The sequence below is a fragment of the Helianthus annuus genome, chromosome 11, assembly GCF_002127325.2.
Source record: "Helianthus annuus cultivar XRQ/B chromosome 11, HanXRQr2.0-SUNRISE, whole genome shotgun sequence".
NCBI lineage: Eukaryota > Viridiplantae > Streptophyta > Magnoliopsida > Asterales > Asteraceae > Helianthus > Helianthus annuus.
The window spans coordinates 6,400,292-6,427,139 of NC_035443.2; the positions used below are offsets into that span (position 1 = coordinate 6,400,292).

The 26,848-nt window shown below is 38.4% G+C and overlaps 4 protein-coding genes across 6 annotated transcripts; 2 read left to right on the top strand and 2 right to left on the bottom strand.

Annotated features, from left to right (window-relative positions):
- Window positions 1-519: 519 nt before the first annotated feature.
- On the top strand, window positions 520-1,563 carry LOC110887651. The gene has a single exon (XM_022135228.1). It carries the CDS (start codon window positions 520-522, stop codon window positions 1,561-1,563), a length of 1,044 nt encoding a protein of 347 aa, XP_021990920.1.
- A 2,099-nt stretch (window positions 1,564-3,662) lies between these two features.
- Window positions 3,663-5,123, bottom strand: LOC110889368 (probable inactive purple acid phosphatase 29). Its single transcript, XM_022136883.2, has one exon. It carries the CDS (start codon window positions 5,074-5,076, stop codon window positions 3,940-3,942), a length of 1,137 nt encoding a protein of 378 aa, XP_021992575.1. The 5' UTR covers window positions 5,077-5,123; the 3' UTR covers window positions 3,663-3,939.
- Window positions 5,124-7,627: 2,504 nt separating this feature from the next.
- LOC110889369 (nodulation receptor kinase) lies at window positions 7,628-21,986 on the top strand. 2 transcript variants are annotated; one of them, XM_022136884.2, is made up of 15 exons: window positions 7,628-8,019; window positions 8,469-8,985; window positions 9,637-10,112; window positions 10,199-10,349; window positions 11,127-11,198; window positions 11,316-11,384; window positions 11,477-11,548; window positions 12,497-12,568; window positions 13,498-13,673; window positions 13,754-13,980; window positions 14,055-14,181; window positions 14,260-14,328; window positions 20,669-20,858; window positions 20,955-21,087; window positions 21,534-21,986. In XM_022136884.2, exons 1-15 carry the CDS (start codon window positions 7,923-7,925, stop codon window positions 21,879-21,881), a joined length of 2,796 nt encoding a protein of 931 aa, XP_021992576.1. In that variant the 5' UTR covers window positions 7,628-7,922; the 3' UTR covers window positions 21,882-21,986. The 2 variants fall into 2 exon arrangements, with proteins under 2 accessions (XP_021992576.1, XP_021992578.1); XM_022136886.2 differs by lacking the exon at window positions 12,497-12,568.
- Window positions 11,336-25,952, bottom strand: LOC110891688 (protein BRICK 1). 2 transcript variants are annotated; one of them, XM_035979512.1, is made up of 3 exons: window positions 25,781-25,952; window positions 24,771-24,943; window positions 11,336-11,570 (listed from the first exon to the last, which is right to left on the bottom strand). In XM_035979512.1, the coding sequence occupies exons 1-2, from the start codon at window positions 25,911-25,913 to the stop codon at window positions 24,819-24,821; spliced, it is 258 nt and encodes an 85-aa protein (XP_035835405.1). In that variant the 5' UTR covers window positions 25,914-25,952; the 3' UTR covers window positions 11,336-11,570; window positions 24,771-24,818. The 2 variants fall into 2 exon arrangements, with proteins under 2 accessions (XP_035835405.1, XP_021995007.1); XM_022139315.2 differs by lacking the exon at window positions 11,336-11,570 and having other exon boundaries at window positions 24,670-24,943.
- Window positions 25,953-26,848: the final 896 nt, after the last annotated feature.

Genomic DNA, 26,848 nt, shown 5'->3' on the forward strand with positions numbered 1-26,848 from the left:
ATATGGTCTAGGATACGGCCAGAATCGCCAGGCTGGTAACATATCTATTAACACCGGTATTCCTGCTACTAACAATCTTGAATCTTCACAGGATGCAGGTGTAACATCAACATTGAGCAGAGAACTTTAAAAACTGAAGGATATGATATCAGGATGCAGGTGTACCTCATTCTATTACATCTTTTGCTCATTTAGTTAACTTATTTAACAATCAATTTTCTTGTAGCAGGAGTTTTGAGAAACTAACAAGTGATCTTTACAGGATAACACATGGATCACACGAATCCTTGAGGGATTATGTTTACAAATTTAGTAGAGAATCCCTGGATATCCCGAACCTTGATGTTGCCACAACATTACAAATGTTCAAAATGGGGTTACAGAAGGATTCTCAATTTTACCAAGATCTTGTAATGAATCCTTGCAGGAAACTGGATGAAGCTCGAAATAGGGCCTTAAGATACATAAGGCTCGAAGATGACAAGAAAATGAAGGAAAGGATGAACGCATCCTCAACGTATGAATCGACGAAAAGGAAGTCAGAATCCTCATACAAACCGGTCCAAGCCATATGCTAAGAATGACAACAAAAGAGTGAATGCTGTTAAGGATGAGGATGAAGAAGAATATCCTGAACTTTCAGAATATTGTTTTTCAGTAAATATTCCTGAACTAATGTATGCCATGCAGGGATTGGGGGATAAAGCAAGATGGCCTAGAAAGAATCCTAAAAATGTTGATTGGAAGGACAAATCAAAGTGGTGTGCCTTTCATGAAGATTTTGGGCACATGACGGAGGATTGTATAGCCTTGAGAAAAAAGATAAGTTACTTGCTAAGCAAAGGTTACCTGAAAGAACTTCTTGGCAGGAAGAAGAACAAGACTCAGGATACTGACAAGAATCCTGAAAGAGCAGCATCTCCACCACCCGATGCAAAGATAATTAACTTCATCTCTGGAGGATCCGACATATGTGGGACTTCTTACTCTACAGCCAAAAGGCATGCTAAAGAAGCCAAAGCGGAAAGGGGAGATAAGCCAACAGGAATGACGATGCTGACGAATGATAAAGTGATAACGTTTGATAGTGATGATCGGGATAACATCCAGGATCCCCATCATGACAGGTTGGTAATTACTTTGTATGTTGCTAACCATTTTGTCCTCAGGATACTGGTAGATAATGGGAGCTCAGTCAATATCATCCAGTTGGAGACTTTTAAGAAGATGGATATCCCGCAGACTGAGATTACTTCAAAATCCACTGTACTTGTAGGATTCAGTGGGGAAGCAAAGAACACTACCGGGGAAATCAAGCTACCTGTCTATGTTGAAGGGGTAAACTCGTTACAACGCTTCTGTGTTATGGATTTATTATCCTGCTATAACATAATATTAGGCAGGCCTTGGATTCATGACATGAAAGCCGTACCCTCCACTTATCACCAATGTGTGAAGATTCCTACTCCTTGGGGAGTGGTGAAAGTTGAAAGTGACCAGCAGGAAGCAAAAGAGTGTTATTCTTCCTCGATGAAGGCATCAGCAAAATCCCAGGAAGGATAGTAATTAAGGATACAAGCATAGGATATTGTGGAAGCTTTTGAACAGGATGTCAAGAAAGTTATCCTCGATGAAGATAATTTGGATATCTCAGTGCTTGTAGGAGTCAATATTCCTGAGGATATTGAGAAACAACTTACTAACTTTTTAAAATGCAGGATGTCTACATTTGCCTGGAAGCACGAGGATATGACAGGTATATCAAAGGATATTATAACCCATAAACTTGGAATTGATAAATCTTTCAGGTCTGTTTAAAAAAAAAAAAAAATCGCTCCTGAAAGGAATGCTATCATCCAAGAAGAGGTGGAAAGGCCGTTAAAATCCAAGATGATAAGGGAAGTCAAGTTCCCAAAGTGGTTGGAAAATGTGGTGGTAGTCCAGAAGAAGAATGTGAAATGGAGAGTCTGTGTTGATTACACAGACCTTAACAAAGCATGTCCGAAGGATCCATTCCCACTACCTCATATCGACTCAATGGTAGATGCAACTTGTTAGGGATAGAATTTTAGCAATTATGGATCATGTATCCTAAGTTTCGCCTGGATCACAGATCCTCAGGAAATAGGAAATGGTGCAGGAAGACTAAGGATCACGGATCTTCACTGTTATTCTAACTTACTAACAATTGTTCCTTGTATCATTGGCCTTGTTTTGCAGGTATATTTCGAAGAGGACTTGTTCTCATCGGGAATAACGGGGAATATGCTCCCATTATGAACACGTGCATGGGCTAGTGACCGTTAATGGTGAACGTGGATGCTTAGCTTAATTTTCGGATAGTTAGTTAGTGTAGATTAGCTAGATATTTCAGGGGATATTGAGCTTGATAGTTATCAGTTTTTGCAACACACACACTCGCATACACTCTCTCTCGAACACAGCTCTCAAACACATTAGAAATTTCATTGTAACAATCTCAATATCACCCAAAGTTGTAACCTTTATTGTTCAATATAGTTGGTGATCGGTAGTTTCCATCACCCGATGTTTTTTATACCGGAGATCATTTGTTGATCAAGGGTCTTTTCCTCATATAAATCCTTGTGTTCATTGTCATTTACATTTGATAATTGTTCATACATTTGTTTATCACAACAAGCACTCTACCTCACATTCAAAGTTTGGTTACATTATCCTTGATCAGGTTTTTGACCAAAATGAAGGATTGATCCGCCTTAACCTTACGTTAATTAATTTAAACATTAAGGATTAGTTTAACATATATTAATAATGAAAAAACAAAGAAAAATGATTGAGAAATTCAAGTTAAATTATTCTAAATCAAACAATTTCTCTCTAAGGCATCTGCAATACTTAAAACTTGAAGTCAACACCTATTCTATCAATACCAGCAACTTTGAACCATATTATTTCATTGTTTTGTCTTCAAAATCTCTAAAGATTCATCCTGTATCAATCAAGTCAAAAGGGTTCCTCACAAATTTAAAGTTCTAAACGAGCTGAGCCGAGCTCGATCGAGTTCTCTTAAGTTAAACAAGCTAAGCTCGACTTTCTTACATTCGTAATGCTAGATACGTGTTGCGTTTAACATATAAAAGAACACTAAAATTTGATTGAAAAACATGTGTATGTGCATGGGTTAGAATTGGCTATGGACTCACATATCTTTTATCTCTGAGTGAAACAAAAGGTTAATCATATAAGTACTTGATTCAAAAATTGTCCAAGGTATATTTCTAAGCATATAGCCTCCTAAATCTTTTTTTTTTTTTCAAAAGATCAGATTATTGTAAGAATAATATAGTTCTTGTAAGCATATTTGACATATTAATTCAATATGAAAAATAAAATAAAAATTTGATCAAGTACAAGTACCATAAAACACAAATTCAGACAAAAAGCATATCTTATTTGTCACCATTTAAACTTAGTTTTTATCATAACATATATATACAATGACTTATAAGATGCATGGATAAGGTCCTGAAATAACAAGAAAGGTACTCATCGCATTCGACGTCTTTTCCAAACCGCCTCATGTATTCGATAGGTTTATGCTAGAAAGATGCTAAAGATTTATCTTTAGGTGGAATGCATAAACTGATTTCACAACACAATGCATTATCATTCAACCCAAGTCCTTCATTAAACTTTTATATTAAGAGGCAAAACAATACAAGACTTATCAAATACAAATATACAATATACCAATACCAAGTCTCGGCCTTCGGATCCTCAGTACAATAACTGATGGCCGAAATTTCGATACAGTAACTCACACCAATACACGAAAACAATTCATAGAACTGAATACAAGTGTCCATTTTCTACTAGTATGTGGGATTTATGGTTGGTACAAGTATTCATTAGACTTTTGGGATGACTGAAACAAGTACAACACTTGTTTCTTTCTTTCTACCATTTCATAGATGGAGTCTTAGTCCAAAGCACTTGATCATCAATCACAGTTAGGTTTCCATCGTCAAGGCGTTTATAAGTTTTGATGAACTCAACCGCTCCCCAACTACCATTCGACTTTTTCTCTAACGATGCGACAACAACCCTTGACCTTCTTGACCATCCAGCCTTTCCATACGCATGGTACCCGAATCCACCAGCATAACATAGATAAACTCCTGTCAGCTCCCCACAAAAATCATTGATATGATCATGACCCACGAAAACCGCCTTCACATCCCCAGCTCCCACCAGCGTTGTGAAGAAACCGGAGTTAACCGAAGCAGAGCTAATCCCTTCTTGTTTAACGCCTGTATAGTTTGACGAGTCAAAGCTTGAATATTCAGGCAATGGGATGTGAAAGTAAGCAAGTCCAGGAGCTTTCGACTTTTTCTGAAGCTTCATCGACGTTTGTTGAAACCAAAACTGTTGCGACGGTTTAATCCATCCGTAGCCAGGGATAGCGGGAACCGTAGAGTAGTCACCACTATCGAGAAAGTACAAGTTGAGAATCGATTCGTTCCCGGAACTTGACCCTTCGGTTCCATGTACTTCAAGATTGTAATTTCCGAAACCATCGATAACATCAACGCCAAAAGGGTTTAACTGTGATAAGGTGTGGTTCATTCCGACGATATGTTTCATGAGGCCTTCTCTCGACAATGTGGATTCTTGATCGTGATTTCCTAACACGGCTGCCCAAGGGATGTTTGAGGATACCGCAGGGGCAAAAGCAGCGTTCATGGAAGCGACTGGATCGGTTGTATCAGCACCGTAGATGTTGTCTCCAGTGAAAACAATGAGGTCTGGTTTCTCAACCTGGATCATTCGCTCGATGAAAAAAGTGGTGTTAAGGTCGGAACAATGGGCGTATTGTTCAGGCAACACATCCTCACATGCTGTTTTCTTTCCATTAGCATAGTGCATGTCAGCTACTTGCAGAATCCTAAACTCACCCTTGTTTTTATCGAATCGCAGCAACTGTTGTATGCCATTGTTAAAAAAAGATGAACTTTGGACTTCCTCGGTGTTAACCGAAATAAGGAGTGAAAAGGAGCAGATGAAAACAATGATGATTCTTAGTAATCTCCCCATAGCTAAAGAAAATTGGATTTCCTTACTTCTAGATGATGATAAATTCTACAAAAAAAGATGTAAAGAAATTATCAAGAGAATGCTATTCATCACTCAACAACAACCGAGAGTCGCCCAATAAAGTCTATATGTAGCAAAGCTATTGGTAGGGTTTAGGAGAGCGGGATGTAGGCAAACCTTATCCCTGTCTATGAGGATAGAGAGACCCTCGACTCCAAAACAAACAAATAATGTTAAAAGGAAATAGAAAACCTCGTTTTTTAACGATACAAAGTGATGGAAGAGTAAAATAGAAACATATACAACATATAGACACAAAATGAGATATAAAAACATGCAAAGTTCACCTAAAAGTGTGGGAGAACCTATCACTTTAAAAGTCTCTAACATTAATCGTACGTCTCCACGAACTCCTATCGCAGACCATGTCTTCACAGACGTAAAACTCTATCAAATCCTGCCTAATCTGCTTGATTTCCACAATTCATAATCACACGCAACTACGCAAGTCAAAGCCCTAACCCTAAACTGCCTAAAAGAAAACAACCAATAAGCACAAACCACAGCAAACAAAAGAGTATAAATTCTAGAGCTAGAGCTTCAAAGTGAATAATAACCTATAATTTGATCTTAAATGATTCTAAATAAGGGCTTACAATTCCCAAGCAAATACTAAAGCAAATTTAGAGTAAATAGATATAAGAAAAACAGTATAGGAGTTTAGAAATAGCAGTAAACGAATAGAATAGAATGAACACGAATAGGGCATATTCTATGTTTGTGTTCGTTCGTTTAACTTTAACAGAACACTAACATTAACATATAATCGAACGATTCTTTTTGTTCATGTACATGTACTTTCATTAAGAAAATGAGCATGTTTCATGTGACGTGTGTTCATGTTCTTTTATATAACTTAATGAACAAAAGTTTTGTTCATGTTATTAAATAAACGAATATAAACTAACTTTCCGCTTAACAGTTCGTGAACATTAGATTCATTATTTTTTATTTTTGAAAGAGTACCTAGAAAAGCGGAGACGGTGTGGTCGGAGAACGCCGGCGTTTATGTAGAGTGGGAGCTCCGGCCGTTAGTTTAGTAACTAACACAATGGTGTTTTCTTTGTATTTTTTGAAATGGTTTGCATTTTATAGTAGTGGAATTTACAGCTACGATACATATGTTTAGTGGAATTACATTTTGCCCCCTATCACAAAGATCTTCTATTTTGATATTTAGTGTTAGTATTTTGGAAATTTGCAAAGAGTTGGATAGTAACTCCAAGTTATTGTCATGGACAAAATTCGGCATAGATTATAATGGGTTAAAAAAAAGATTATTTATAACAGGTAATATGAGTATTATATATAAATAACATATAATATGACCATTCACAACTTTGTTTCAAATACATTTTATATCTATACATAGATAAAAATAGCCACGTCAATAGCATATTCGGAATCTTATAAGATATCGTATTTAACTTGCTATAAGACGAAAAACAAAATATGCTTAAAATAATTATATTTGTAAAATATTATAATATTGAAACACCAATGCTCATAGGTTATTATTATTATTAATATATTAATATAAGTTCCGACTTGCAGACTTCCTTTACTTTTTTATTTATGTTTCCCACTAGTATTATATATAAATAACATATAATATGACCATTCACAGCTTTGTTTCAAATAAATTTTAAATCTACACGTACATAAAAATAACCACGTCGCAATAGCATATTCGGAATTTTATAAAATATCTATTTTAACTTGCTATAAGACGAAAAACAAAATATGCTTAAAAATAATTATAATTATAAAATATTGTAATATTGAAACACCAATGCTCATAGGTTATATTATTATTATTATTATTATTATTATTATTATTATTATTATTATTATTATTATTATTATTATTATTATTATTATTATTATTATTATTATTTTTCCAATGTTAGAACAAACACTTTGATAATGAGCATCCACCACTTTAGTCTGTTCACCAAATTGGTCAACCAATGTCACTTTCACCAAACTAACAAACAACTTATATTTCTTATTTATGTTGTGGTACATATAATATATACAAATATATAAAAAAAAAAAAAAAAAAAAAAAAAAAACTACAGGTCCAAACTTACCTGCAAATACCTCATCTTCCAGCTGCTCATAAGTTTCTTTTTCTTGTACTGCGGCAGGTCCGGTGGTTACGAGTGTCTAGTTGGTGAGACATGATTGATAGTCGAAGTTATTCGATGAACGTTTTTTTTTTAAATACAAAATTTCATGTTGTTGGATTCTAAGGTAGCAGACAAGGTGAGAGACGAAAACACGCCAAAACGAAGGATTGCTACGCCTTAACCTTACCTTAATTAATTTAAACATTAAGGATTAGTTTAACATATGTATTAATAATGAAAAAACAAAGCAAAATGATTGAGAAATTTAAGTTAAATTATTCTAAATCAAGCAAATTCTCTCTCATCTTCCTTTCAAGGCATCTCCAATACTTAAAATATGAAGTCAACACCTGTTCTACCAATACCTACAACTTTGAACCATATTATTTCATTTTTTTGCCTTTAAGATCACTAAATATTCATCCTGTATCAACAAAGTCAAAAGGGTTCCTCACAAATTTAAAGTTCTAAATCACAGTTTTTTTCGGCTTTTGGTAAAGAAGATGCTAAATGAACCACGATCAGTCAACCGTTTGTGGGAAATTTGAAACGGAAATAATGGATCGAATTCATGGAACAAAACCAAGATTTTCTTTAGTTTCAGAGTTATGAATTTGATCACCAGATGGAGAAACTTAAACTGACAATAAGAGGATGATGGAAGATTTGATTTACCGGAATTTAAGTTCGGTTTCATGTTGTGTTATACTTTGCATCTTCATAGCCATCCAACCAACTTGTTCACAAGAAGGTATGCTTACTTTTCATAAATGATATGAAGATCATATATATATATGATAATATTGATCAAGTATGCTAATTAGTTTTGTTCAAGACTAGTGGCGGATCTAGAAAATCATTATAGGGGCAACGTTTCAAAAAAGGTTTCTAAAGGGGTAGCGGCGCAGCTTGTTGCTCGCTTACCTGTGATATTGATGTAACTCGACCAGTTCATATATATATATAAAAAGGGGTAACGAAATCGAAAAAACGGCAAAATTTTTCCAAAATTTATACTACCGTTGGAGCATCAAGAGGCAACGAAGGTTACCCCTTGTTACACTCTATATCCGCCCCTGTTCAAGACTTAATCTTGCTAAAAGTTATTTTGATCAAATCAAAGTAGCTTATTGATCAAACTTTTAGTAAGTTTATATTTACCCATGGCTCTCTTAACTCTAGATTCTCAAACTTGTGTAGGTTTTTTAAGTATACAATGTTGTGCCGTTTCCAAATTCATCGATCCGGATAACAACATATCATGGATCCCAGATGATAAATGGTTTTCCGACAATCGACAATGTCAAGACATAATAACACCCTTACAAAATGGTACTACTTATGATCATGCTAGGTTTTTTGGAACAAAATATGGTACAAAATGGTGTTATGATTTGCCAACAAAAAAGGGTCAGATTTATCTGATTAGGGGCACATTCCCTTTGGGAGATATTAATGCATCACCTACAGGGGCATTTTTTGATGTTTTAGTAGGTGTAACGCCTATAGGGCGAGTTAACTCGTCAGATGAAACCGAAGTTGAAGGGGTTGTACGAGCTACTAATGATTATATCAACTTTTGTTTATTACCAAAACAAGGAAATCCTTATGTTTCCAAGATTGAATTAAGACCGTTGGATTCGGATTATGGAGAGGTTTCGGGTGTTGTCAAACTCGTGCATAGAGTTGATGTTGGGAACACTGGAGAAGAAATCCGGTATGTTGCATATCTTTTCTGAAAAAAGTTGTAATTTACCTACATGCTGTTCATAGTTGTCAATAACGGTCGCTATGGTCACTATAGCAAATAGCATAGCGTATAGGTCGAAAGTCGCTACAGGGTATGTAGCTATAAATAGCGGGATTTCACTTTTTTAAATATAAATAGCGAATAAATATAGCTAGATTTTAGGTTTTAATTAAATATACATGTAAAATAGCATATATACCAGGGTATTTTGATACAATATACATATAAAATTTGTTTAAATTTTTTTTCTAGTGTATTGCTATTCGCTATGTAGTATATAGGTAGTTAGGTACCTTATCGCTATCTAGGGATGAGCATTTTGTACTGGGTACCGATACCGTACCGGTACCGAAATTTCCCGTACCGAATTTTTTCGGTACCGGTACCCACTTTTTGGCATTTTCGGTATCGGTACCGATAAAATACCGAATTTTACCTTCAATTACCGGTACCGTACCGAATATTTCGGTACCGGTACCCAGTTTTGACGAATTTCGGTATCGGTATTTTCGGTACCGGTACCACGCTCATCCCTAGCGACAGATAGCGTCGCTATCTGTCGCTATTCGCCATTAACAACTATTAACAACTATGATGCCTTTGAACATGCAATTTCAGGTTTCCACAAGACCCGTATGACCGAATTTGGAAACCCGACTCAGATTTGAACCAAAACGGCACTTCCACGTCACTAGAAAACCGTAATATCATTGTTCCAAACAGCATAAAAACACGACCTCCTCTTCGAGTGCTACAAACAGCTCGAACACATTCAGATCGTTTAGAATTTTGGCATGAGTTTCATTCAGAGTACAATAATTATATTCTCAACCTCTATTTTTTTGAACTCGAAGGCACGGTGCAAACTGGCCAACGCGTGTTTGATATATACATCAACGACGTAAAAACACAGCAGATCGATATAATGTCGGCTGGTTCAAACTACAAGGCTACTTCTATAAACTTCGAAGCGAACGATTTTTTTAACTTGACCATACGAAAAACTACTAATGGATCCGAGTTGGGTCCGATTTGCAATGCTTATGAAATTTTTCAAGCTCAACAGTTGCTTCAAGCTACAGATCAACAAGATGGTAATTTTAACTATTTAAGCAAACTTAAGTGCCTAATTTTATATGCCCTTAACATGAGAACTAGTTTGTTTATTAATCTCCTGCAGTGGATGCGATTTTGGTCATAAAAAATGAGCTGTTGGTGGCGAACCGGGATAATGAGGTGTTAGAAAGTTGGACAGGTGACCCGTGTCTCCCGCAAAGCTGGACCGGGGTGACATGTAACCAATCGAATGGAAAAACGGTCATTACTAAACTGTGAGTTTTTTTAACTAAGATATCATATTAGCACATAGTTGTCAATAGCGGCTATAGAGCGCTACGTAGCGTATAGGTCATAGGTCGCTATATAGTATAGAGTAAATTACAAAAATCGTCCTTTATGTATGTCACTTATTGCAAACTGTGTCCTTTATCTTCAATAATTACAGAAAACGTACTCGATGTTTGCAAACCTTTGCAAGTTATGTCCTTTAGCCCTAACTCAGTAAATTTTTGTGGTTAATTCTGACCAAATGGACCCCACATGAGGGTATTTAGTGGTTAAATCTGACCAAATGGACCACACATGAGAGTAAAATGACCAAAATACCCTCATGTGGGTTCCATTTGGTCAGATTTAACCACAAAAAAAAAATAACTAAGTTAGGGCTAAAGGACATAACTTGCAAGGGTTTGCAAACATCGAGTACGTTTTCTGTAATTATTGAAGACAAAGGACACAGTTTGCAATAAGTGACATACATAAAGGACGTTTTTTGTAATTTACCCTATAGTATATAGCAATAAACAGCGACATTTTTATTTTTATTTTTTCTCATCTCCACTGCCCAATAGTCGATACCTCAAGCTTGGTCTTATAACACGTTTTTCGTGTATTTTCCTCATTTCCACTACTCGATAACATTTGTTTTTATGTTTCTCTACTTTATCGCTAAACATGAAATAGCGGACGCTATTTCGTCGCTATCACTACGTAGCATATAGGTAGTTTGTCGCTATTGACAGCTAACATAAAAAAGATATACTTTGCAGGGATCTATCTTATGGCAAATTTAAAGGACCACTTGCACAGGGCATCACTATGCTAACTCATCTTAAGGAACTGTAAGATATGCTAATTCCTTTAACCGCTTAATTAGACAAATTAGTCAAATTAATCAAATTCCCATATGTCAAAAGCGTTAGAGCGTTAGTTACTTACGTCGTGATTGTAAACGACAGGAACGTTAGCAATAATCGTTTCAACGACAGGATTCCTGTGTTCCCATCTTCTTCTGTTCTCACCTCAATGTATCCTTCTTTCCATAAATCAATATTGAGCAGTTAAATATTACAATTCAACTTGATAACAGAAGCAAATAATCATATTTACAATATTATAGGGACCTAAGAAACAATGAGTTCATGGGAAGGATTCCAGACTTGCTTACTTCCCTGCCACACTTAACACATCTGTGAGTTCTCTAATCTCTAGGCCTGTAAACGAACCGAACGTTCATGAACTTGTTCGGCGGGAAGTTCGTTTATTTAATAGACGAACAAACGTGAACAAAATTATTTGTTCATTTAATTAAACGAATGAACACACGTGTTGTTCGTTCATTTATGTTCGTCTATGTTCGTTCATTTATGTTAGTTTATATTTTAATAAGAGTAAATTACGATTTTGGCCCCTGTGGTTATATCACTTTTACCCTTTTAGCCCAAAAAAGAATTTTTTTAACATCTGAGCCCCCAACGTCTTTTTTTCTAACCCTTTTGGCCCCTAACGTCTTTTTTACTAACCCTTTTGGCTCCTAACATTTAATGGATGGGGTTCGTGTTAGGGGGCAAAAGGGTTAGAAAAAAAGACGTTGGGGGCTCAAATGTTAAAAAATTCTTTTTTGGGCTAAAACTGTAAAGGTGCTATAATTACAGGGGCCAAAATCGTAATTTACTCTTTTAATAAATACAATGGAGTTCTATTTATATAAATATAAACATAAACATAAAAGAGGTTTTCTAACTACTTATATACGCATATAACTAATTGATAATTGGGCTTTATGTCCGTTTATGTTTGGTCATTTATGTTATTTTAATTTTTTAAATTGTGTTCGTTTAAGCTTGTTTGTTTATGTTTGTTTACGTTCGTGAACTGTTCGTTTAGGTTTTAAACAAACGAACACAAACATGCCCATTTTCTTAATGACCGAACACGAACAAAAAAAATGTTCGAATCTATGTTCGTGTTCAGATAAAAGCTAAATGAACGAACACGAACATGCCTCTGTTCGTGTTCGTTCGGTTCGTTTACAGGCCTACTAATCTCCAATAATTACTGATGAATAATATAACCTACTAATCTCCAATAATTACTGATGAATAATCCAACTAATCTATGTGTTGCTATCCGCATCTAGATACTATGGATGCAATAAGGATTTCAACAAAGAGATTACCACAAGTCAAAATACATCTAGGATTGCTACAGAGTAAGGAATTTAATACTACTATTATTAAAGGGTGTACCTATCTACACACCCATTTCACTATGTACACACCAAAAAAAATGTTTTTTTGTCCTTACATGCACACCCTGCAGTGTCGAACTGTGGCTAAAATGCGGCGTTTTGGTCCGGTTAACCAGACAAAGACTGACGGGTGTCTAACGGGTCTGTTGACCGGACCAAAACGCCGAGCTTTGGCCGCATTTTGGTCCTGTCAACCAGACAAAAGACTGCAGACTGCCGCGTTTTGGTCCTGTCTGACGGGTCTGTTGACCGGACCAAAACGCGGCCAAAGCTCGGCGTTTTGGTCCGGACAACAGACCCGTCAGACACCCGTCAGTCTTTGTCTGGTTAACCGGACCAAAACGCCGCGTTTTGGTCACAGTTCGACACTGCAGAGTGTGCATGTAAGGACAAAAAACACCTTTTAATGGTGACTATCTACACACTTGGTGTGTAGATAGTTTGGCCCTTATTAAAAAGAATAACTAAACCATAGTTGTCAATAACGATCGTAGTGATCGCTATAGCGCGCTACGTAGCGTATAGGTCTAGTGTCGCTAATAGGGTTGTAGCGACAGATAGCGAGAATAACGACACTTTATTTATTTTTATTTTTTAATATAAATAACAATTAAATATAGCTATAAAATAGCTGGATCTTAGGTTTTTGTTAAATATACATGTAAAATAGCATGTATACCAGGGTATTTTGATATAATAATAGACATATAAAATTTAATAAAAAAAATTCTAGTGTATCGCTATTTATAAAATAGCCGCCCGCTATTTATCGCTATTCGCTATGTAGCATACAGGTACCTTATCGCTATTTGTCGCTACTCATCATTAACAACTATGAACTAAATCATGACGGGCTCTAAAAACAAATTATAAAAATGTTCGTGTTTTAGCAACGGAATGTGCAGAGAAGAGAAATCACCACATCCGACACACACCGTTTTCATAGCAGCAAACGCGGGTGCAGCCATTTTAGTTACAGGAGTACTTGCCTGCGTAATTTGCTTTTACAAAAAAAGGAAGAAGGCCAACAAAAGATCAGAAGGGAGAATACCTACAATGACCAAGAGTGAGTACAGTCGTTTCTACGAAAACTTTATATAATTTTTTTAAAAATTTATATGTCTGTGTAACAAACGTAAACTGCAGATGCGATTTACGCAATGCCAAGCAGTAAGGATGATATCGGTTTAAAGGAGATATCCATAAAGAGCTTTACTCTTGAGCAGATAGAAAGTGCGATACAAAATTATAAAACTTTGATTGGTGAAGGCGGGTTTGGGTCCGTTTACCGTGGGACCCTAGTGGGTCGAGAAGTAGCTGTAAAGGTGCGATCAGCAACTTCGACACAGGGAACCCGTGAATTTAACAATGAGGTGAAAATGTGAAGTATACATTTTTTTTAACTATTTTTAATGAATTATTGACAATGTTGTAATGTTGTATACAGTTGACACTTTTATCAGCTATTCAGCATGAAAATTTGGTGCCACTTCTTGGTTATTGCTGTGAAAATGAGCAACAAATTCTTGTTTATCCGTTTATGTCTAACGGGTCGCTACAAGATCGTCTTTACGGTATGTTTCCTCCAAATAGAATATTTTTTAGTACCTCTTCGCGATATTACTCTTACCGGTTTCATTGTGTTTTAACAGGTGAAGCGTCTAAACGACGAGCTCTTGACTGGCCCACGAGACTTTCGATAGCTTTAGGATCTGCTCGAGGTAAGTTAACCTCATCTTATATTTGATAAGTTAAGTTCACGTAAAAATAAAATAAACGTACGAAACGTACTAATTGAAAGAAAATAAAAAAAAAGTGGCGGTGGCATTTTGGTAATTATCAGCAACTTCAAAGTTACTCTAGTAGAGTAATTTTGAGCTTTTGTAGAGTAATTTTGTAAAAGTTCATGTAGAGTAATTTTGGTCGTGTAGGGTAATTATCAAAATTACACTAACCCCCCCCCCCCAACTAAAAGCTAAAAACTAAACCATAAAGCTAAACCCCATAACTAAATGCTAACAAAATTACTCTACAAGACATTTTCCAAAATTACTCTACAGAAGTCAAAATTACTCTACTAGAGTAATTTGATAATTACCCTACATTTCCCAAAATTACTCTACAGATGCTCAAAATTACTCTACAGATGCTCAAAATTACCAAAAATGACACCGCCACTTTTTTGCTTTTCCCCCAATGCGTACGTTTCGTATGTTAATTTTATTTTTATTTGATCCTTTACCTATATTTGATAATGTGAATTTAGATTTATTTGTAGGATGTATATGATGGATGATAGCCTCAACTTTCATCAATTGGCCGATAACACTCATTTCGATTTGTACCACACCACTCCCAACTTTCAACTTATTTTCCTACATCACTCACAAACTAACCCAGTTTGCTGACGTCAGCAGCCATGTCACCAAACCAGTGTCACATCAGCTGCAACGTCATAAAAAAAGCAAAGTCAGACGCCATGTTAGCTGCCATGTCATCAATAAAGCCATATCAGCTGCTATGTCATCAAAAAATGCCACGTCACCACACAAGTGCCACATCAGCAAAAAAACTAACTGAGTTAATGTTCAATTAGTTTAGGAGTGATGTAACAATATAAGTTGAAAGTTGGGAGTGATGTGGTACAAATCGAAAGTTGGTAGTGTTATCAGTCAATTGGTCAAAGTTGAGGTTATTCAAATCAAATATCCTTAGACTATGGGGTATGGGGCGTGGGTTGGCTACAAACGCCCAAGTCACCACCCCGGGTGGGCTTGGGTTTCGGCGTGGCCCCTTGGGCGGGGGTTTCAGCCCGGGCGTTGGGCGGGCCTACGGTCTTCCGTGGCCGGCTCTCATTGGCTGGGTTGGCTAGGCTATAGTGGCTAGGTTTAAAATTTAAAAAACAACCGTTTGGCCAAGCCAAACCCAACCCACGCGCGCTAGCCACGCCCCGTCATACCGACCCAAAATGCACATGACCAGCGGTGCCCCTCAAAGTCCACGTGTCAACCCATGCCCAAACCCCCGCCCCACCATACCCCACGGTCTTAATTTGTTAGACAAACTTCATTTTTCTTTAATGAATTTAATATAAACGCCACCATAGCACAACCAAGTTAGATGGTAACTTCAACAAAAAAAAAAAAAAAAAACAAAACAAAACAAAAATATAAACAAATATGCAACCACTTAAACAGAAGAACTGTATAGCAAAATCAAACTACCAAATTGGATTTTTTTTTTTTTTTTTGTTACTTTGAATCAAACTACGTGAAAAGGATATCTGTTATTATGTCTCAAATATAGAGAAAACAAAGCCCTATATATAGAGTTGCTAATTACAATTAGATACCCTCTACAATAATAAGTTTGTCTAATATAATAAGAACATAGTCTAACATTCCCCCGCAAGTTGAGGGCGGGGAACGACTTGCAACTTGGACCGTAGAAACTCAAGTCTTTGTGATGACAAGGGCTTCGTAAAGATATCAGCGATTTGGTCATCAGTTGAGATGAATTTGATATCTAGCTCTCCTTGAGTAACTTGTTCACGAACAAAATGATAATCAACTTCAACGTGCTTCGTACGGGCATGAAAAACCGGATTGGCAGAAAGGTAGGTTGCACCAAGATTGTCACACCAGAGTGTGGGTGCCTTGCTATCCAAACCGAGTTCACGAAGGAGAGACTTTAACCAAATCAGTTCTGCAACAGTATCAGCTATTGCCTTGTATTCGGATTCTGTTGAAGATCGAGAGACAGTTTGTTGTTTTTTTGCAGACCAAGAGATGAGATTGGATCCCAAGTAGATAGCATATCCCCCCGTGGATCGACGATCGATTGGGCAACCAGCCCAGTCAGAATCCGAAAAAGCAGTAAGAGTAGAAGTCCAATTAGCGTCAGAGAAAGCTTGCAGCTGATAACCCGTGTTGTGACGAAACAATAAACCATAGTTGACCGTGCCTTTTAGATAACGTAAAATTCGTTTCACAGCAGCCCAATGATTCTCGGTAGGAGCATGCATAAACTGACAAACTTTGTTAACGGCAAAGGCTATATCGGGACGAGACAAAGTGGCATATTGAAGAGCCCCGACAGTCTGTCTGTATCGGGAAGGATCATCAAGCAGAGGACTATCATCAGGTAACAACACTTGAGAAGTAGCCATAGGAGAGGAAACGGGTTTACAATCTGCAAGACCAGCACGCTGAAGAATGTCAAGCACATATGTCCGTTGAGAAAGGACCAGATCCGCACGGTGATGAATAACCTCAATTCCCAAAAAATAATGTAGCTGACCCATATTCGTAAGAGCAAAGAGAGAGTTAAGACGCTCAACAATGCTGGTGATAGCGCCCTGATTATTGCCAGTGATTATAATGTCATCAACATACACAAGTAGATAAACAAGCGTGCCCGATGAGTTGAGAATAAACAGCGACGGGTCAGTTTTGGACCCATAAAAGCCCAGTTGACGAAGAGCAGTAGATAGCTTAGTAAACCATGCACGGGGGGCTTGTTTGAGCCCATACAAAGATTTGTTCAATAAACACACATAATCAGGCCTGGTAGGGTCAACAAAACCAGGAGGTTGGCGCATGTAAACTGTTTCCTTAAGATCACCATGTAAGAAAGCAGTTTGAATATCCAGTTGTCTCAAAGACCATTTGTTTGTGACTGCCAAAGATAAGACAGTTCTAATAGTAGCAGGTTTGATAACTGGGCTGAAGGTCTCGTTATAATCAACACCATGTTGTTGATGAAAGCCCTTTGCAACAAGACGGGCCTTGTACCTGCTAAGATTGCCATCCTGATCTGTTTTTAACCTGTAAACCCACTTACAATCAACAACGTTAGTATTGGGTACAGGAGGCACTAGTGTCCACGTCCCATTTCTATGTAGCGCAGCCAATTCGTCGGCCATAGCATGGCGCCATTCTAAAGACTTGTTAGCAACGGTAAAGGATGTGGGTGTAGTAGGTATAGCAGGGTGGGTGGTGGCAGTGTAAGCAGCGGGATCATAACGGGCAGGTTGTTTGGGATTAGGACGAAGATTAGGAGGACGAGTCCTGGGTGCCGGAGGTGGGATGGTGGGGTTTGGTGATGGTGGATCGGATGGCGATGATGTAGATGGTTGGGTTGGTTGAGGAGGTTGGGGTGTCGTTTGAGTAGGCTCGGATGGGATGGTGGGGTTTGGTGATGGTGGATCGGATGGCGGTGGTGTAGATGGTTGGGTTGGTTGAGGGGGTTGGGGTGGTGGTTGAGTAGGCTCGGTTGTGAAACCGGGTGGAGGTTGAGGGAAAATAGATACATACGGGGAGTCGGAAGGTAGTGGGGTTGGGGTAGGTGTAGGTTTATGGTATGGAAAAACATGCTCGTTGAAACGAACATGGCGAGCAATGTATGTTCTTTCGGTGGATGGGTCAAAGCAGCGGTAACCATGGTGAACAGGGCTATATCCAAGGAAGACACACGGGGTAGATCGAAAATCAATCTTGTGTCGATTGTAAGGACGAAGATAGGGAAAACATTGACATCCAAAGACACGAAGGAACGAGTAATCAGGTTTGCGTTTAAATATGTGTTCAAAGGGAGATTTGTTGGAGGAGACACGAGAAGGTAAACGATTAATTAAGTAAACAACTGTTTCAAATGCAAAGTGCCAGAAGCGTTGAGGAAGATTGGACTGGGCCAAGAGGGTAAGACCAGTTTCCACAACATGACGATGACGACGCTCAACGAAGCCGTTTTGTTCGCTTGTGTGTGGGCATGAGCGTCGATGAATGATACCAAGATTTTGGCAAAAAGAAGTAAGCGGGCGAAATTCTCCCCCCCCCCCAATCAGATTGAATGGACTTCAACTTTGTGTTAAATTGGCGTTCAGCCATCTTGATGAAATTTGTTAGCACTGTGTAAACATCAAACTTATGAACTAAAGGATAAAACCACATGTATCGCGTATGATGATCAACACATAACAAAAAAAAAACGATAACCGTCACAAGAAGGCGTAGGGGAAGGACCCCAAACATCGCAATAAACAAGATCCAAAACATTTTTACTACGAAACGTAGAGTCTGACAATGATAATTTAAAAGATTTGCCTAATTGACATGAAGAACATAAATTGTTGGAAAACTTGTCCGAAACAGGTAAAGAACAATTTGAAATAATAGAATGAAAAACTTGAGCATGTGGATGTCCCAGTCGTTGATGCCAAGTGTTGGAAGACGCTTTGACAGCAGTGAATGCAACTTTGGGTAAGGTCTTGAGTTGAGGAAGACGGATGGAGTACAATCCCTGTTCACTGGGGCCCGTTAGGAGGGTAGTGCGTGTAGACTCGTCCTTCACAACAAAATAAGAGGAGTGAAATTCAAAATAAACATCATTATCTTGACAAAATTTTTGGACGGATAAAAGGTTTTGTTTAAGTTTAGGAACATGGAGGATATTTGATAATTTAAAGGTTTTGTGAGGGGAGGCAAAAGAGGTGGATCCAATGTGAAAGATAGGTAAAGAGTCACCGTTACCAACAAGTAAAGAATCCTTACCAAAGTAGGCCTCCGAGTTGTCCATGCTAGATAGATCTGGAGTGGCATGACTATTGGCACCAGTGTCGGGTTTCCATGAACTGGATCGAGAGGTAGCATCTGAGTAACTTGCATAATTGGCCTGAGTTGTGGCACGAGGTTGATTAGGACATTGGGAGGGTAGATGACCTATCCCACAACGGTTGCAATGACCATATACTGTGTTTTGAGTGGAGGCCCAAGCAAATTGACGGCTGCTTGTAGAGTCCCGATTGCGAGAATTTGAAGCTGCCCGAGAATTGCCACGAGATGAACCACGCGCACCACGATTACCTCGGCTGTTGTTGGATGACCGAGGGGCAAAGTAAGCCTGTGGTTGGGGAGAGGCTGCAGGACTAAGTTGATAACCCAACTGAGATGCCATTAACTGAAGATTATTAAGCTGCTGTTGAATCGAGTCCACATTGGGCTGTTGATAACCCAACTGTGATAAGGGTGGTACAGCAGCCTTTTATGGCTGCTGGCCTGGTGCAGACGTGGCTAAAAGAGCCTGTGGAACCTGCGGGTTCGAGGCCAAGAGTCTTGTGATCATGTAATCATGATCACTCAACAGTCCGTGAAGCTCGTTAAAGTTAACTGGAGGAGAACGAGCGAGAAGGTTAGCTTTAAGGCCATTATATTCCTCTCGAAGTCCTGCGAGAGTGAGCATAACAAGGTCTTTATCTTTCATTGGTTCACCTATATTAGCCAGGGCGGTTGCATACTCCTGTGCTCGGCTGAGGTAGTCAGCGGGTTTTTCATCACCCTTCATGGTGATCCGAAGTAACTGATTTTTAAGGGTGAATTCATGGGAAGATGTGACAGGGGCATATGCCCGTTCTAAGGATAGCCAAACTTCACGTGACGTTTTGCCCTGGATGTGCTGAAACGAATCCTCAGAAACAGTAGAAATAAGAAGCATACGAATATGGGCATCATTAGAAACCCATGGAAGATAACTTGGGTTGTCGGTTGTGGCAGATTCGTTGGTGACCTTCTGTTCTGGACAGGGAATAGTGCCATCTACATAGCCAAATAAGTTGTGAGAAGTGAGGAAAGACTCAATCATTGATCTCCAGTAACCATAATTTGTAGGTTTTAGGGTAAAGGCAAATTTATGAGAGTTGTGGGTAGTCTTTTCTTGATTGCTGAAGGTGAGAATGGCTGCCATGAGTAATCAGAGAGGGTTGATTGCCTGGAGTTGATTTGGCGGTAGTAGGGTTTTTGGCCGCAGGTTTGATTTGGCGGCAGTAGGGTTTTTTTTTTTTTTTTTGGCCGCAGGTTTGATTTGCTCTGATACCAAATCAAACTACGTGAAAAGGATATCTGTTATTATGTCTCAAATATAGAGAAAACAAAGCCCTATATATAGAGTTGCTAATTACAATTAGATACCCTCTACAATAATAAGTTTGTCTAATATAATAAGAACATAGTCTAACACTTTGAGTATAACACATTAACACTAATACACAGTTCGAACCACTGCCAGGTTTGAGCTATCTTCATACATTCTCGGGGGGTTCGGTCATACACAGGGACGTGAAATCAAGCAACATACTCCTAGATGATAGCATGTGTGCCAAGGTGGCAGACTTCGGTTTTTCGAAGTATGCACCTCAAGAAGGGGATAGTAATGCCTCCTTAGAAGTAAGGGGAACCGCTGGATACTTGGATCCAGAGTAAGTAATTAAGTATAACTTTTATATTCCAAATCCGAATCTTTTGCATATTTTAAAGGTTCATATGGTTACAAACTAAAACTCATGGATTTGAAGGTACTATTCGACCCAACATTTGTCGGCCAAGAGTGATGTCTTTAGCTATGGAGTTGTGTTGCTTGAGCTAATCACGGGTCGGGAACCTCTCAATATACATAGGCCGCGAAATGAATGGAGCTTGGTTGAATGGGTATGCCTCAATTACAACCCAAAATAAAAAGTTAGGACTATGTAATAAAAAATCGTAAAATTGGATTTTAATATTCCCAACTTTGACATATTGGCCGACAATAATCCCAACTTCTAACCTATTTTCCCTCAGCGATCCCAAACTAACTAGACTGGACTGCTTATGTGGCAAAAAAAAGTCAAAGTTTTGCTGGCGTGGACTGTTTATGTGGCAAATAAGTCCAAGTTTTGATGACGTGGACTTTTTACGTACACAAAAACTGACTGGGTTAACTTTTAGTTGGTGTGGGATCGCTGAGGGAAAATAGGTTAAAAGTTGGGACTGTTACAAAACATTTCCTTAGCTGGGACTGTTGTCGGCCAATATGTTGAAGTCGGGATTATTAAAATCCAAATTTCCTAATAAATATAACATTATGAGATAACAAAATGCCATTTTTTATGCAGGCAAAACCTTATATAAGAAACTCAAGAATAGAAGAAATAGTGGATCCAAGTATAAAAGGAGGATATCACACAGAGGCTATGTGGAGAGTTGTGGAAGTAGCATTAGCATGTACCGAGCCATATTCCACTTACAGACCGTCCATGATAGACATCGTTCGCGAGCTAGAAGATGCTTTGATTATAGAAAATAACGCGTCTGAATACATGAAATCATTGGATAGCTTTGGGGGATCCAATCGGTTTTCCATTGAGAGACCAATTTTTAATATACCCTTACCTTTACCTACGACAACGCCATCAGAGTCGTCATCTGTACTTACGCAACCTGCTGTTCCGAAACCACGATAAATTTGTGTCTTAATGTAGCAAATGGTGAATAATATTAAGTAAATATGCTTAATTTCGGTTCATTTTTTATGGAGTAGATTTAATCAGAGAAGAAAATTATCCTGATGTGATGATGTCATGAATAAAAAAATGGGGAATTTACGAAAATGTCATTTGACCAACGTTCTTTACGAAAATGCCACGTTCATGCGTCCGTGGACGGACTCCTCCACATGGGAGGAGTCTGTGTGTCACCTTGAAGAGTCCATGAACGAGGAGCTGACACGTGTCCTTTCAAATGTTGAAGAGTCCATCCCGACGCATCCCATGCCCTCCCCGACGCATCCCATGCCTCCACGACGCATCCCATGCCCTCCCCGACGCATCTCATGCCTCCCCGACGCATCCCTTGCATCCGGACGCATCCCATGTGGAGGACCGTCCACGGACGCATGAACGTGACATTTTCGTAAAGAACGTTGGTCAAATGACATTTTCGTAAATTTCCCTAAAAAAATCTTATGATTCAAACAGACTTAATTTGAGCAAATTTCAGTATGATTGCAAACGTTAGAAGTTTTTATTGGTACATTTTCAATTAAAACATAATGAAGACCATAAACTGCAGGATTGAATAAAAACCAATAGCGACTTACTGAGCAATAGTTACTAACTAAACGGCAAAAATGATGACATCTTTAGGATAAAAATTTCACAAGTTATCAAGCATGTATTTGTAACCAGAATTATTTATCGCAAAGTACAAACGAACACAAATATCTGTATTAAACAATTAACATGCATATGCTACTCTATGCGGCTTGTGCAGCATATAAACTAAGGGTCTGTTTGGTATGGGGTAATGGAATGGACGAGGGAATGAAATGGACGAGGTAATGGAATGGATGAGGTAATGGAATTGATCATTTTCCATGTCTTGTTTGGTTACCATGTGAGAATGAAATGAACCATTCCTTTTTGTTGTTTGGTATGCAAGAAAAGACGAAGGAATAAAATCGAATGGCGGTGGTCAGTGATGGGCGGTGGTCAGTTATGGGCGGTGATGGTGGGTGGTGATAGGTGGCAGTTATAGCGGCGGCGGCGGTTGGCGGTGGTGGTGGGTGGAGATGGCGGCGGGTGGAGACGGCGGCGGGTGGTGACAGCGGTGGTGGTGGTGGGTGACGGCGGAGGTGGGTGGCAGCAGCGGCGAAGGTGGTGGCGGCGGCGGTGATCGGAGGTGGTAGCGGCGGTGAGTGGTGGCGGTTGATTGCGGTGGTGGAGGTGGGTGGCGACGGCAACGGTGATCGGAGGTGGCAGCAGCGATGGTGGCAACGGTGGCGGCGATGATCGAATGTGGGTGGTGGCGGTGATCGGAGGTGCCCGCGGCGATGGTGGGTGGCGGCGACGGAGGTGGGGTGCGGCAGCAGGTGGCGGCAGCGGCGGTGGTGGGTGGCGACGAAGGTGGGTGACGACGGCGGATGATGGTGGTAATGGGTGGTGGCAACGGTGGTGGATTGTGGTGTTGTTAATGAAGGGTGAAGAGGGAACTGAATGGAAAAAAAAACAGGGGGGACAGATGGAATGATTTTGAAGGAAAGGAATGCATTTTGGAATGGGCGATTCCATTCCATCGACCAACCAAACACTCTTTTCTTCATTCCCTCATAATGGTCTATTTCATTCCACCTCTCATTCCTGCATACCAAACCATACCAAACGCTACCTAAAAGTTTCCAACATGGATTAACCCAGATATAAGTTCATTATTATACTGCTTCTGCACTTTGTTAGCTATTTAACACTACAAACGAATGGTTCGGGGAATCAAACAGGGCATATAGTCGTTATCTCTGCTGCCTAGAACAAAAATGCTACAACTATCATGCTGAATTTCTTCACTAGCATACAAATATACGATTACAAGAAAAAGAACATAAGTCATCAAATTTATATTATCTTATAGAGTTCCTGCCATCCCTAACTAAGGTTCGTTCACTAGCATACAAATATACGATTACAAGAAAAAGAACACGTATTTTCAAACTTCAGACATGTTCTTGCAACTGGCGTGTTAGGAGTGACGCAAAGAATGGAAGTTATGTAAAAACAATCAGAAAACTCAAAAAGGTTGACTCAAAATTATAATTGTTGATTTTCTAAGCATCCTTTTGGATCAGTGATATACAGGTAGGCACAACTAGCTGCAGTAAAACAGGTGGTGGTTGGTTATATGTAGGGCTGCAAACGAACCAAACGTTCAACGAATAGTTCGTGAACCGTTTGGCGGGAAGCTCGTTTGCGTTCGTTCGTTTATTAAACAAGCGAACATGAACAAGAAATTCCGTTCGTTTAGTTAAATGAACGAACATGAACAGAGGCCGCGTAAGTTCATTTATGTTCGTGAACGTTCAGTAACATGTTCATTCATGTTTGATCGTGTTCGATAGTTCATTAGTGTTTTTAGTTTGTATATTTTATTTATATACTTCAAAACTCTGACAAATAAAAAATATTTAAGAAGTGTCGGTGTATTATATATTTTGTTCATGAACACTTGTTTGTGTTCGCTTGTTTCCATTTATGTTCATGAACATTAGTTTGTGTTCATCTACGTTCGTTGCCTAAAATTAACAAACGAACATGAACACGTTCATTTCCTTAACAAACGAACACGAACATAAAATCTCGTTCGGTAAGTGTTCGTGAACACATATATTTCTTAACAAACGAACACGAACAAAGCCTTGTTCGTGTTCGTTCGGTTCATTTGAGGCCTTATATGACAATAAAGTGAAGGGAACTCTTCCAATTACAAAACGCACAGACTAGCTACGTAAATATGTATACGATAAGTAGGCAAACAATTTTCATATATATCACACTGGAATTTAAACAAGTTAAACAGCTCACAGTCTGGAAGCCCTTAGCTTCTTTCTACAATGCCATTATCGTGTAGAATCAAGTCTTGAATAAATTCGGGTTGGCCGTAGCAGTACTAACTTGTACTTCAAGCAATTCTAGCCGACGCTCTAGGCTATCAAGTTTCTCATTTAGAGACGCCAGTTTGCTCTTTGTCGTAGCTTCTGAAAGACAAAAACATATTTTATATTAAATTAACTTAAAGTTCTAGCATATCCTACAAGAGTACAAGATGAAAAGCACATAAATAATAACACTACGCAACATTCGTAATCAAACTCACAATATACACATGGCTGCAAACGAACCAAACGTGCGGCGGGAAGTTCGTTTGTGTTCGTTCATTTATTAAACAAACAAACACAAACAAGAAATTTCATTCATTTAGTTAAATAAACGAACATGAACAGAGGCCGTGTTCGTTCATTTATGTTCGCAAGCGTTCAGTAACGTGTTCGTTCATTTATTAAACAAACGAACACGAACAAGAAATTTCGTTCGTTTAGTTAAATGAACGAACATGAACAGAGAAACGCGGCATTCGTTCATTTATGTTCGCAAACGTTCGGTAACGTGTTCGTTTGTGTTCCATAGCTCATTAGTGTTTTTATTTTTTAAATTTTACTTAAATACTTCAAAATTCCAACAAATAAAATATTTAATAAGTGTCAGTGTACTCTATAATCTGTTCATGAATGCTTGTTTGTGTTCGTTACCATTTGTGTTCGTGAACGCTTGTGTTCGTTGCCTAAAATTAACAAACAAACACGAACAAGTTCATTTCCTTAACAAACGAACACGAACATAAATTCTCGTTCGTGAACACATTCATTTGCAGCCCTAATTATATGCATATCAAATAACTCTTATTATTGCAAACCCTAACTTATAGCAGATGCAAATTCGTGGAGTTAATTACAATAATAATCACGATTAGCAAGTAATGAGCCCTAATTGAGTAATAGGAAGCCGAAAACGAGGAGATTAAGTGAGGATTTTACCGAATTGAACGAGAAAGTCAAAGAGTTGACGAACGTTGAGAGAGATGTGAGAGATGAACTCTCGATTCTCCCAGTCAGCTTGCACGGCTATCCCTACGTTTACTGCATTCGTTATTCCACCTGCTCGAGCCATTTTTATCGCTGTTTTCTGGATTCAAATCGGTTATAGTTAGTTATAATGATATATTTTGTTGTGTGTTGCTATTCACGAGTCGAACCAAACCGAATCGAATCGACTGGACCTTTGCTTTACTCGGTTTATTTACAAACCGAACCGAGCGTTTATTGAACTTATTCAACCAGCCAAATTCGAACGAGCGTCTTTTTGATTCGGTCATTTTTCGACGGAGCGCCGAGCGAGTACTGAATGTTGTAGAACAAAAAAAAGAAAGTGACATTGAGGGTGTTAGTTTTCAAAGTAAAGTGCAGTTTTCATCCCTAATGTTTTGTCAAATTAGAAAACAAGTTAAATTTAATTAATAACATGTATAAATTCAACAAATAACAAAGGATAAAAAAAATACTAAACCGGTTCTATCGAAAGATTAACTGAGTGGAAAGATAAATCGTCGATCGATTGAAGTAGAACCTCTATTTGTCTATGCCATTCTATGAGTCTCTTCCTTTTTGCGTATGACATCGCCACTCCCTTTGGCAGCATCCATTAATTCGGAACTCAATTTGAAAGCCATATTTCGACTCGGACGTTTTCAGGATTGTCACACCCCAACCGATAGCGGAAACATCGGAGTGAGACGAAAACAAGATTGCAAGAGACTTCATAACTAATGATGACAATATTTAGATAATTCAAATTTCATTGATACTAAAGGACAAATACATTGTTTGAAAGGAAAGTACAACCAGTTGCAAATAACGAAACAACATGAAACAAAATACATAAGTTTAAATCTAGGTGTGTTTCTAATCCACCCTAAGTGATATTCTTCATCGTCATCAACTAGTTTCCTACAACATGTATTAAAATAATGACCAACAAAACCTTTGCGAGTATACAAATTTAGATACATATCATAATGGTGTTTAAAAGTTCTCTTATCCAAACTA

Coding starts and splice junctions, on each gene's coding strand:
- LOC110887651 (XM_022135228.1), top strand. CDS start 520: ATGAATCGACGAAAAGGAAGTCAGAATCCTCATACAAACCGGTCCAAG.
- LOC110889368 (XM_022136883.2), bottom strand. CDS start 5,076: ATGGGGAGATTACTAAGAATCATCATTGTTTTCATCTGCTCCTTTTCA.
- LOC110889369 (XM_022136884.2), top strand. CDS start 7,923: ATGATGGAAGATTTGATTTACCGGAATTTAAGTTCGGTTTCATGTTGT. Junction 13,981..14,054: donor CCCGTGAATTTAACAATGAG/GTGAAAATGTGA, acceptor TGTTGTATACAG/TTGACACTTTTATCAGCTAT. Junction 14,182..14,259: donor GCTACAAGATCGTCTTTACG/GTATGTTTCCTC, acceptor GTGTTTTAACAG/GTGAAGCGTCTAAACGACGA.
- LOC110891688 (XM_035979512.1), bottom strand. CDS start 25,913: ATGGCTCGAGCAGGTGGAATAACGAATGCAGTAAACGTAGGGATAGCC. Junction 24,944..25,780: donor TGACTTTCTCGTTCAATTCG/GTAAAATCCTCA, acceptor TTTGTCTTTCAG/AAGCTACGACAAAGAGCAAA.